The sequence below is a fragment of the Monodon monoceros genome, unplaced genomic scaffold (assembly GCF_005190385.1).
Source record: "Monodon monoceros isolate NGI ecotype Baffin Bay Population unplaced genomic scaffold, NGI_Narwhal_1 Super_Scaffold_7, whole genome shotgun sequence".
Classification (NCBI taxonomy): Eukaryota; Metazoa; Chordata; class Mammalia; order Artiodactyla; family Monodontidae; genus Monodon; species Monodon monoceros.
The window spans coordinates 59,056,795-59,069,237 of record NW_021703784.1 but is presented as its reverse complement, the minus strand read 5'-3'; the positions used below and the strand labels follow the sequence as shown (position 1 = coordinate 59,069,237).

General features: G+C 38.7%; 1 protein-coding gene across 1 annotated transcript in view; it reads left to right on the top strand.

Moving 5' to 3' along the window:
- The first annotated feature begins 7,237 nt into the window (after window positions 1-7,237).
- LOC114887061 (hemoglobin subunit epsilon-like) overlaps window positions 7,238-12,443 on the top strand; it is a 5,742-nt gene continuing 536 nt past the window's right edge. Inside the window, exons 1-2 of the mRNA XM_029208417.1 lie at window positions 7,238-7,335; window positions 7,456-7,678. Of these exons, the coding sequence (XP_029064250.1) occupies window positions 7,241-7,335; window positions 7,456-7,678 (318 nt within the window). The 5' untranslated portion in view covers window positions 7,238-7,240. The remainder of the gene's footprint in view (window positions 7,336-7,455; window positions 7,679-12,443) is intronic.

Here is a 12,443-nt window from a genome sequence, read left to right as displayed (position 1 = left end):
TATTGTATCTTCTCCATCATTTACTCTTTTTTTTAAATTTTATTTTTATATTTTTTTACATCTTTATTGGAGTATAATTGCTTTACAATGGTGTGTTAGTTTCTGCTTTATAACAAAGTGAATCAGTTATACATATACATATGTTCCCATATCTCTTCCCTCTTGCATCTCCCTCCCTCCCACCCTCCCTATCCCACCCCTCTAGGTGGTCACAAAGCACCGAGCTGATCTCCCTGTGCTATGCGGCTGCTTCCCACTAGCTATTTTACATTTGGTAGTGTACATATGTCCATGCCTCTCTCTCGCTTTGTCACAGCTTACCCTTCCCCCTCCCCATATCCTCAAGTCCATTCTCTAGTAGGTCTGTGTCTTTATTCCTGTCTTACCCCTAGGTTCTTCATGACATTTTTTCCCTTAAATTCCATATATATGTGTTAGGATACGGTATTTGTCTTTCTCTTTCTGACTTACTTCACTCTGTATGACAGACTCAAGGTCTATCCACCTCATTACAAATAGCTGAATTTCGTTTCTTTTTATGGCTGAGTAATATTCCATTGTATATATGTGCCACATCTTCTTTATCCATTCATCCAGTGATGGACACTTAGGTTGTTTCCATCTCCGGGCTATTGTAAATAGAGCTGCAATGAACATTTTGGTATATGACTCTTTTTGAATTATGGTTTTCTCAGGGTATATGCCCAGTAGTGGGATTGCTGTCTCATATGGTAGTTCTATTTGTAGTTCTTTAAGGAACCTCCATACTGTTCTCCATAGTGGCTGTACCAATTCACATTCCCACCAGCACTGCAAGAGGGTTCCCTTTTCTCCACACCCTCTCCAGCATTTATTGTTTCTAGATTTTTTGATGATGGCCATTCTGACTTGTGTGAGATGATATCTCATTGCAGTTTTGATTTCTATTTCTCTAATGATTAATGACGTTGAACATTCCTTCATGTGTTTGTTGGCAGTCTGTATATCTTCTTTGGAGAAATGTCTATTTAGGTCTTCTGCCCATTTTTGGATTGGGTTGTTTGTTTATTTGTTATTGAGCTGCATGAGCTGCTTATAAATTTTGGAGTTTAATCCTTTGTCAGTTGCTTCATATGCAAATATTTTCTCCCATTCTGAGGTTTGTCTTTTTGTCTTGTTTATGGTTTCCTTTGCTGTGCAAAAAGCTTTGAAGTTTCATTAGGTCCCATTTGTTTATTTTTATTTTCATTTCCATTTCTCTAGGAGGTGGGTCAAAAAGGATCTTGCTGTGATTTATGTCATAGAGTGTTCTGCCTATGTTTTCCTCTAAGAGTTTGATAGTTTCTGGACTTACATTTAGGTCTTTAATCCATTTTGAGCTTATTTTTGTGTATGGTGTTAGGGAGTGATCTAATCTCATACTTTTATATGTAGCTGTCCAGTTTTCCCAGCACCACTTATTGAAGAGGCTGTCCTTTCTCCACTGTATTTTCCTGCCTCCTTTATCAAAGATAAGCTGAACATATGTGCGTGTGTTTATCTCTGGGCTTTCTATCCTGTTCCATTGATCTATATTTCTGTTTTTGTGCCAGTACCATACTGTCTTGATTACTGTAGCTTTGTAGTATAGTCTGATGTCAGGGAGCCTGATTCCCCCAGCTCCGTTTTTTGTTCTCAAGATTGCTTTTGCTATTCGGCGTCTTTTGTGTTTCCATACAAATTGTGAAATTTTTTGTTCTAGGTTCTGTGAAAAATGCCATTGGTAGTTTCATAGGGATTGCATTGAATCTGTAGATTGCTTTGGGTAGTAGAGTCATTTTCACAATGTTGATTCTTCCAATCCAAGAACATGGTATATCTCTCCATCTATTTGTATTGTCTTTAACTTCTTTCATCAGTGTCTTACAATTTTCTGCATACAGGTCTTTTGTCTCCATAGGTAGGTTTATTTCTAGATATTTTATTCTTTTTGTTGCAATGGTAAATGGGAGTGTTTTCTTGATTTCACTTTCAGATTTTTCATCATTAGTGTATAGGAATGCCAAGATTTCTGTGCATTAATTTTGTATCCTGCTACTTTACCAAATTCATTGATTAGCTCTAGTAGTTTTCTGGCAGCATCTTTAGGATTCTCTATGTAGAGTATCATGTCATCTGCAAACAGTGACAGCTTTACTTCTGCTTTTCTGATTTGGATTCCTTTTATTTCCTTTTCTTCTCTGATTGCTGTGGCTAAACTTCCAAAACTATGTTGAATAAGAGAGGTGAGAGTGGGCAACCTTGTCTTGTTCCTTATCTTAGTGGAAAATGCTTTCAGTTTTTCACATTTGAGGACGATGTTGGCTTTGGGTTTGTCATATATTGCCTTTATTAGGTTGAAGAAAGTTCCCTCTACGCCTACTTTCTGGAGGGTTTTTATCATAAATGGGTGTTGAATTTTGTCGAAAGCTTTCTCTGCACCTATTGAGATGACCATATGGTTTTTCTCCTTCAATTTGTTAATATGGTGTATCACGTTGATTGACTTGCATATATTGAAGCATCCTTGCATTCCTGGAATAAACCCTACTTGATCATGGTGGATGATCCTTTAAATGTGCTGTTGGATTCTGTTTGCTAGTATTTTGTTGAGGATTTTTGCATTTATATTCATCAGTGATATTGGCCTGTAGTTTTCTTTCTTTGTGACATCCTTGCCTGGTTTTGGTATCAGGGTGATGGTGGCCTCGTAGAATGAGTTTGGGAGTGTTCCTCCCTCTGCTGTATTTTGGAAGAGTTTGAGAAGGATAGGTGTTAGCTCTTCTCTAAATGTTTGATAGAATTCGCCTGTGAAGCCATCTGGTCCTGGGCTTTAGTTTGTTGGAAGATTTTTAATCACAGTTTCAATTTCAGTGCTTGTGATTGGTCTGTTCATATTTTCTATTTCTTCCTGATTCAGTCTTGGCAGGTTGTGCCTTTCTAAGAATTTGTCCATTTCTTCCAGGTTGTACATTTTATTGGCATAGAGTTGCTTGTAGTAATCTCTCATGATCTTTTGTATTTCTGCAGTGTCAGTTGTTACTTCTCCCTTTTCATTTCTAATTCTATTGATTTGAGTCTTCTCCCTTTTTTCCTTGATGAGTCTGGCTAATGGTTTATCAATTTTGTTTATCTTCTCAAAGAACCAGCTTTTAGTTTTATTGATCTTTTCTATCGTTTCCTTCATTTCTTTTTCATTTATTTCTGATCTGATCTTTATGATTTCTTTCCTTCTGCTAACTTTGGGGTTTTTTGTTCTTCTTTCTCTAATTGCTTTAGGTGCAAGGTTAGGTTGTTTATTCGAGATGTTTCCTGTTTCTTAAGGTAGGATTGTATTGCTATAAACTTCCCTCTTAGAACTGCTTTTGCTGCATCTCATAGGTTTTGGGTCGTCGTGTCTCCATTGTCATTTGTTTCTAAGTATTTTTTGATTTCCCTTTGATTTCTTCAGTGATCACTTGTTTATTAAGTAGTGTATTGTTTAGCCTCCATGTGTTTGTATTTTTTACAGATCTTTTCCTATAGTTGATACCTAGTCTCATAACATTGTGGTCGGAAAAGATACTTGACACAATTTCAATTTTCTTAAATTAACCAAGGCTTGATTTGTGACCCAAGATATGATCTATCCTGGAGAATGTTCCATGAGCACTTGAGAAAAATGTGTATTCTGTTGTTTTTGGATGGAATGTCCTATAAATATCAATTAAGTCCATCTTGTTTAATGTATTATTTAAAGCTTGTGTTTCCTTATTTATTTTCATTTTGGATGATCTGTCCATTGGTGAAAGTGGGGTGTTAAAGTCCCCTACTATGAATGTGTTACTGTAGATTTCCCCTTTTATGGCTGTTAGTATTTGCCTTATGTATTGAGGTGCTCCTATGTTGGGTGCATAAATATTAACAATTGTTATATCTTCTTCTTGGATCAACCCCTTGATCATATGTAGTGTACTTCTTTGTCTCTTCTAATAGTCTTTATTTTAAAGTCTATTTTGTCTGATATGAGAATTGCTACTCCAGCTTTCTTTTGGTTTCCATTTGCATGGAATATCTTTTTCCATCCCCTTACTTTCAGTCTGTATGTGTCTCTAGGTCTGAAGTGGGTCTCTTGTAGACCACATATATATGGGTCTTGTTTTTGTATCCATTCAGCCAATCTGGGTCTTGTTTTTGTATCCATTCAGCCAATCTGTGTCTTTTGGTGGGAGCATTTAATCCATTTACATTTAAGGTAATTATCGATATGTATGTTCCTATTCCCATTTTCTTAATTGTTTTGGGTTTGTTATTGTAGGTCTTTTCCTTCTCTTATGTTTCTTTCCTAGGGAAGTTCCTTTAGCATTTGTTGTAAAGCTGGTTTTGTGGTGCTGAACTCTCTCATCTTTTGCTTGTCTGTAAAGGTTTTAATTTCTCCATCAAATCTGAATGAGATCCTTGCTGGGTAGAGTAATCTTGGTTGCAGGTTTTTCTCCTTCATCACTTTAAATATGTCTTGCCAGTCCCTTCTGGCTTTCAGAGTTTCTGCTGAAAGATCAGCTGTTAACCTTATGGGGATTCCCTTGTGTGTTATTTGTTGTTTTTGCCTTGCTGCTTTTAATATGTTTTCTTTGTATTTAATTTTTTACAGTTTGATTAATATGTGTTTTGGCGTATTTCTCCTTGGTTTTATCCTGTATGGGACTCTCTGTGCTTCCTGGACTTGATTAACTATTTCCTTTCCCATATTAGGGAAGTTTTCAACTATAATCTCTTCAAATATTTTCTCAGTCCTTTTCTTTTTCTCTTCTTCTGGAACCCCTATAATTCGAATGTTGGTGCATTTAATGTTGTCCCAGAGGTCTCTGAGACTGTCCTAAGTTCTTTTCATTCTTTTTTCTTTATTCTGCTCTGCAATAGTTATTTCCACTACTTTATCTTCCAGGTCACTTATCCGTTCTTCTGCCTCAGTTATTGTGCTATTGATCCCATCTAGAGTATTTTTAGTTTCATTTATTGTGTTGTTCATCGTTGCTTGTTTCATCTTTAGTTCTTCTAGGTCCTTGTTAAATGTTTCTTGCATTTTGTCTATTCTATTTCCAAGATTTTGGATCATCTTTACTATCATTATTCTGAATTCTTTTTCAGGTAGACTGCCTATTTCCTCTTCATTTTTTAGATCTGGTGGGTTTTTATCTTGCTCCTTCATCTGCTGTGTGTTTTTCTGTCTTCTCATTTGGCTTATTTTACTGTGTTTGGGGTCTCCTTTTTGCAGGCTGCAGGTTCGTAGTTCCCGTTGTTTTTGGTGTCTGGTTTGTCACAGACCTTGTGAGGATAGACTAGGGATGCGAGGGGTTGGACATCAGAGCAAGGGATAACTGTTTTTAAAGTCAACTCCAAAGTACTTGTTGTGGGATTTACTAAAGAACTGTCTGGTTAAAGTGATGAAAGCTGCCTAGGAATGTTAAATTGATTGCTGTTATCAGGAGAGAAATGTGTGCAGATTGGCTACAGCATTTATGAAGAGAGGTCATTGTAAACTGCTCAGAAAGAGTGATTATCTAAAAAGGGTGAGAGAAAAACAGGAATTAGAGGTAACTTCCAGAACTGTTGCCTGGTTTCCTGGAAAGATGGGTGGTTATTCCACGACACTCAGAGTTGCAGATGCCCCTGAGTCTGGGGGCTTGCAGGGTGCACATACTCTGCTGAAGATGGGGGTCAGGACCACCAAACATCAAGTACCTGGATCCACCCCAGCAGGCCAAACCCACACCTGAGTGTGACTGGGATTCCTAGCTGTAGTCATAGGTCCCTCTTCTTTATTTTATTTCATTGACCTCTTATCTTGAAGCAAATTCTTTTAGCATTAATTCAAACTCTTTTCTTCATATCTCTGTACCAAAGTGCTCACATTAACATAGCTTGGGATGGAGAGCTCACAGATAATCATGCCTGTCATGGTAAACCAGCTTCCAGAAACTTAGCAATTCTTATCCACATTTTACATTTAAGTCTTTTCCAAGCTGAATAGATAAAAGCCTCTTGCTATATCAAATAGACAGAAAGGATTTATTTTCTAGTAGTAGAAATTCATCTATAATATACTGAATATATCGAGTTGAAGTTTTTAAATTTTAGAGTACCTCTGTAAATACACATGGAGATTATTATTTTATTATTATTATATGTATATATATTTATAAGATTGATCTCAGGGAGAAACAAACAAACCAGCTTTCTGGAGGTCAAAATGTAGGAAAACAAATTCTGAAATAAAGAAACAAAATGAACCATTCCCTCTCCCACTACAAGTGTGCCTTTTCTGGTCCTGTAAATGCTTATTTGGATGCGTGAGACCAAAGTACCTTAGATCACAGTGGCAGTGGTGTGTGGAGTACTGTCAGTGAAGATTGCCTCTGCCTGATTAGATATGAAGAAACATTACACACAGCCAGAGAGTGTGGATTCAGCACACAAGAGACAACTCCATTATTCTATAGCCATTGCCAAAGAGGATTCTAATACTCTCTTCACTGAACACAGGAACACCTATTTCCCCAACAGCCAGTTGTGTATTCTCTGATACAAATGCATAGATACATGTATTGGCCAGAGACACTTGTCCATATAATCAGAGTGAAAAAAATTATTCAGGCAAGTGCATATATTATTGGTAGAACTCAACAACAATTGGGTGGTGCTCAATTTTTCTCTAAATTACCCAGTTTTTACCTATCTTATTTCTAAACAGATTCTGGATTGAGGTCTTTTTTCTTGGTTACAAGAACTATAAAATTATGAGCCCCATATAAGCTTTAGAAGCATTGGTAACCAAGAAGAGCTGTGACTTCTTCCATACCCTGGCTGAAGAGCAGAACAATGTCTTGTAAACACCTGATACAATGTTCAACAGAGTTCTAATTGTTACTCTTCCTAATTCTGTTTATGCCTTATGGTCAATTCAGGGATGGTGGCAGGGAGCTTGAGATATGAATTGCACGGTAGATGGTAGGAGAGAGGACAGCAGAATCCCCCTGATAGAGCCACCCAACACTATCAGAGACACAAATGTCCATCCAGCCGACCCTCCCTTGCCCAAGTCCCATCCCTGGTGGTGACAACCCACCTTTGAAAAATAGTCTCATTTTATTGGGAGAAGTAAGGGCCTGAGGACAAGAGATGAGGAATAAAAGGCCATGCAGAGAAGCAGCAGCACAGACTTGCTTCTGGCCCATTAGTGATCACCAGTAAGCTCCCAGACACCATGGTGCATTTTACTGCTGAGGAGAAGGATGTTGTTGCTAGCCTGTGGGCCAAGATGAATGTAGAGGTGGCTGGAGGTGAGAGCTTGGAAGGTAAGCACTGGACACAGGTAGGACAGGGGGCAGAAAGGCAGAGATTTTTCCAGAAAGACGGATTGGTCAGGTTTCTTACATACTCTGACTTCCCATCTGCTCTGTGACTATGACCATCCCATAGGTTCCTGGTTGTCTACCCATGGACCCAGAGGTTCTTTTACAATTTTGCTAACTTATGCTCTGAGTCTGCGATAATGGGCAACCCTAAGGTCAAGGCCCGTGGCAGGAAGGTGCTGACCTCCTTTGGAAATACCATTAAACACATGGACGACCTCAAGGGCACCTTTGCACATCTAAGTGAGCTGCACTTTGACAAGCTGCATGTGGATTCTGAGAACTTCAGGGTGAGTTCTGGGCATGCTTGTGCTTTGTTCTTTCATCCAGGTATCTGTTCTGTGGTTACAGTAGGGAACACAGGTACTTAAGTCTTATCGTATAGAGGTATTTTTTGGAGGTAATATTTCAGGAAAAAGCTTGATTTTGGTAGTTAGGCTGTTCCTAAGGTCAAAGGTAAGACCAAGTAGAGTAATTAATTATGCTATGACCAGTGGAGGCCACTGGCCATCTGATATTTCTTAAAAATAAATGTCGTGAAGAGCACTGGACAAAAGTGAGCTAAATAGTTTGGTCTGGAGAATACAAATCGAGCCAGGGAGAAGAACACCTTGCCTTTGATAACTGAAATTTTCTATAAAAATTGATGAACACATTTCTGCATGGCTCTTGAGCTTTGAACGAGGAGTAAGCAGGGCAAAGTAAGAGCGACTTTTTCATGGTTTGCCCCTCCTCCTCTCAACTCCAGCAATGATGAAATGCTCTTGTATACAAAGCACTGGATTCTTTGTCAAATGGGTGTCCAAACAATTTGAATGTATGCAATATCTGAAGACTTAGACTACGCGTATCAAGCCCCAGCACTATAATCCTACTTTTAAAAAAGGAGAGAAGCAATCCACAGCAATGCTCTGGGGTCGGAAGTTGGCAGGGAAAATGAGAGAAGGATAGAACACATTGGGGGTTCAGGACTGGGAGTCACTGAAGCCAATGTCAAGCATAAAATGATGCACTTTTGTGGGAGCATGACAATGAAAGTTGCTCAACCTCTTATCAAGAAGGAAATGGATGTTATATCTATTTGCTGTAAGGGCAGCTTGAGACCTTCTGTTCACTATGCACTATCTTCTTTTTATCCCCAGCTTCTAAGCAACATGATATTGATTGTCTTGCAACCCACTTCAGTGAGGAATTTACCCAAAAGACACAGGCTTCCTGGCAGAAGCTGACAGAAGCTGTGGCTAATGCTCTGGCCAACAAGTACCAGTAGTTGCCTGGCCATCTATGTTGGTGCCTACCTGAGGGCCCTGGGTCCCAACAGTCCATCTCCTGAAGGTGGAGGGAGAGAGCCCTGCCTCCAGACTTAACTCCTATATAATACAAATAAAATAAAAGTCATGCTCTGTAAGGAATATCCTTGTATTTTCTCTCTGTCTTTATCTTTTATAAGTTGATGCAGCTAAAAGAAAGCACTCCTATTGTAATGAGAATATTGGAGATTGAGAGTTTGGGGATGATAGAGAAGGGACCCTTATAAGATTCTACGGGATAAGAGTGGCTTCAAAGGGTAATTACTCCTAGGAAGGGAAACTAGACTCTTGAGTTGGACAAGGTCTTTAGAAAAAGGAAGGAAATGGAATTACTCTTGAGAGATGCAAAATGATTATTGATAGTGAGTTGTTAGGACACAAAGTAGGGGACCTGTATAGGCTGTTATTTGTATAAACTCAGGATAGAGTTCTTTTTGGACTATAGCTCAGTTCTATTTAATATAAGAAACATATTTTTAGCAGCTATAATGCAGTGAAGATGGTACTTTTTAGAGACCCAGTTAAGGACTCTGCTCTCAACTTTTTCCTAGCATCTTCAATGGTACTAATGAAGGCAACATCCCTAAAGCATATGAACTGGCAGCTTTGGTTTGAATCTGTCATCACCTGGTAGCTCTGTACCTAAAACACATTTCTAATTCTACTGGTAGAGATAAAGGCCATTTATGAGGGAAAATGACAAATTCAAGAATCAGCATGCCAGGTCTAATTGACAGAGGAGAAACTGGCCCATTAAAAGCAGTGGGGTGGTATAAAATTAGAGAATCTGCTAGAGAGACCAGAAGAAGAAGGAAAAGAAGCTATTGTTGCAAACAAAATTACTAGTGAGGTTTCTTGCACACCAGAGTGACATAATCAATAGGGTATTTTAGGGAAATTGATCCATGTGTGGGCATAGACTTGACAAGGCAGAATCTACCCTGAATCTGGGCGTAGGAATTTGCTGTGAGTATAATGAAGTGATAGGTAAAAGACTAAACTTGACAGGAGCAGTGGTACTAAGAAAAAAATCAAATAAAGGACCGCTGTGGCAAAGATGCTGCAGGACTTGAAACATAGCGAAATAGAGAGTGGAAAAGTCATGGAGGATAGCCAGGTTCCCTGTCTAGTGAATGCAAAGAGGAAATCTATTGACAGAAGAAGAAAAAACCTAGATGTCTCTTACTTAGAGCTGGCAATGGGCATAGCCACCTGTGTAAAAATCACTTCAAATTTCTGTACTGAAGTCCCTGGCATGAAGTGAAAAGCCAGGGCTTTTGGATTAACAGACAATGTCAAATTATTGCCCCATTGGCTTGAAATATTTAGTTAACATTTTTCAGAATTAATTTCCTTGTTTGTAAATGCGATAATTATCCCTACCCCACAAATACATTCCAAGGTTTCAAGGAGATATTTGTAAAGTGCATTGTCTGTCATTTTTGAAAAGGTAGTGGTAGTGGTTTATATGATGCATTATGATCTGTTCCTCTATGCCCTGCTTTTTTTTTTTGCGGTACGTGGGCCTCTCACTGTTGTGGCCTCTCCTGTTGCGGAGCACAGGCTCCGGACACGCAGGTTCAGTGGCCATGGCTCACGGGCCCAGCCACTCCGCGGCATGTGGGATCTTCCCGGACCAGGGCACGAACATTGGCATTGGTGGGCGGACTCTGAACCACTGTGCCAGCAGGGAAGCCCTGTGCCCTGTTTCATTGTATATTCTTGAGCTGATTGCATTATTTCTGAGCTTCAGAACTAGATATCTAACTATTTGCTTAATATCCCATTTTGGATTGCTCAAAAGTACAACAAATACAGTATGTCCAAGACTGAACTCCTGATCTTTTCCTAATTTACTCCTGCTAACTGACGCTTCTTTTTGTGTTCCCCTTCTTAATGACTATCCCATCATCAATTGCTCAAGCCTGAAAATAGAGGTGTTTTTACTTCCCTCCCTAACACAATATCATCCTATTTGTCTCTCATTTATTTTACCCCCATGTCCACTGAAGCCAAAATAATACAAATCAAATCATGCCGCTCCAGCCCTTGAATTTTTCAAGTTTTATTTGACTTTCAGGTTAAAGAAAAAGAAACTGTAACATAGTGTAAAGATCGTTCATAGCAACTTCCTATCATATAACATTCCCCCCGGTCATCTGAATTACAGTCACACTGTCCATCTTTCTATATATAAATCATATAATTTGAATTATTATCCCTGGTAATTTTTAATCAACATTATGTTGTGCAATTAATCTGTATTACAGCATGTGATACAGATTCTTTTCATTGTTGTATAATATTTCATCCTTTTACCATAGTATAATTTATCTATTCCACTAAATGAGGAACAATTAAGTTGCTACTGAATTGAGATTCTGAGGCATATTGATGTTACAAGCATTCCTATACATGTCTTTGGATGCACACAAGCAAGCATTTCTGTATATCTAAAAGTATAATTGCCAGGTCATAGGTGCTGCATATATTCTGCTTCAGTAGACACCACCAAATATTCTCAAAAGCAATTATACTGTTTTACACTATCGTTAGCAAAGTATAAAAACTTTTCTTTATCTACAGCCTTGCAAAATTTTGGAATTGTCCATCTCTCCTCTTCTTTATATTCTTTTCCCTCCTCCTTCCCTTTCATTCCATTATTTTCCCTTCTCTTACTTCTTCCGTCCCCTCCCTTCTTCCCTCCTTCCTTTGTGCCTCCCTCCCTCCCTCCTTCCTCCCTCCCTCCTTCCTCCCTCCCTCCTTTCTTCCTTCCTTCCTTCCTCCCTCCCTCCCTTCCTTCCTTCCTTCCTTCCTTCCTTCCTTCCTTCCTTCCTTCCTTCCTTCCTTCCTTCCTTCCTTCCTTCTTTCCAGCTATGCTGGTGGGTCTATATTTGTATACCATTGTAGTATTATTTTGAATTGAGAAAAGAGTGAAATTCAATTTGAATCTTCATTCCTGGGTCCAACTCCACATTTTTCTTGAGGACCCAGCTGTGGAAATTTCTGCACTTGGCGTTTTCCCAGAAACCCTGTTAGACTTTAACAGGCTGAATAAGATAAATCTTGTTTGCAATTCCTTTGCATTCTCTCTTTAGTCACATCATATATTTAAGTACTTATGCAATAGGTATCACATATTTTTCTTTATTTCTCATTAAATTGTTCCCATTATAATGCATGCTCCCCAAACCTATTTCAGTAGGTGGTAGAGAGACAATATTTATTACTTTTCTTTCACTTAATGGACATTTATTTCAATAAAGGGATGGGAAAGGAAAGAATTTTGTGACCCAAAGTATTATACAAAGGAGAAAGAAAGTTAAATCTATGGCAAAATATTTATCTACTCCAACCACTTATAAACATATCTAGAAACAAAGTGAAGCTCCATATAGAGTCAACTTCATAAAATTTTTGCTTTCTAGGTTTCAGTTTTCTTATGTATGAATTGAAAGAGTTGGATGGGTTAAACTGTAAGATACATTCCACAATGTTGACTAAAACATTTATGCATAAATGAGACTGACAGTATATTTGTAGAAGCTACTGATGAAGGAAATGAAGCTGGGAGGTAAGTACAGGGAGAGCAGGGTTTCTGAGTCCCGACGCACTGGACCAGACAATCACAGATGAAGGGAGCTGAGGAACAAGAGTGCATCTCACATTCCCCCAAACCAATGAACTTGTGTTGTGCCCTGGGCCAATCTGCTCTCAGAAGCAGGGAGGGCAGGAAGCTGGGTGG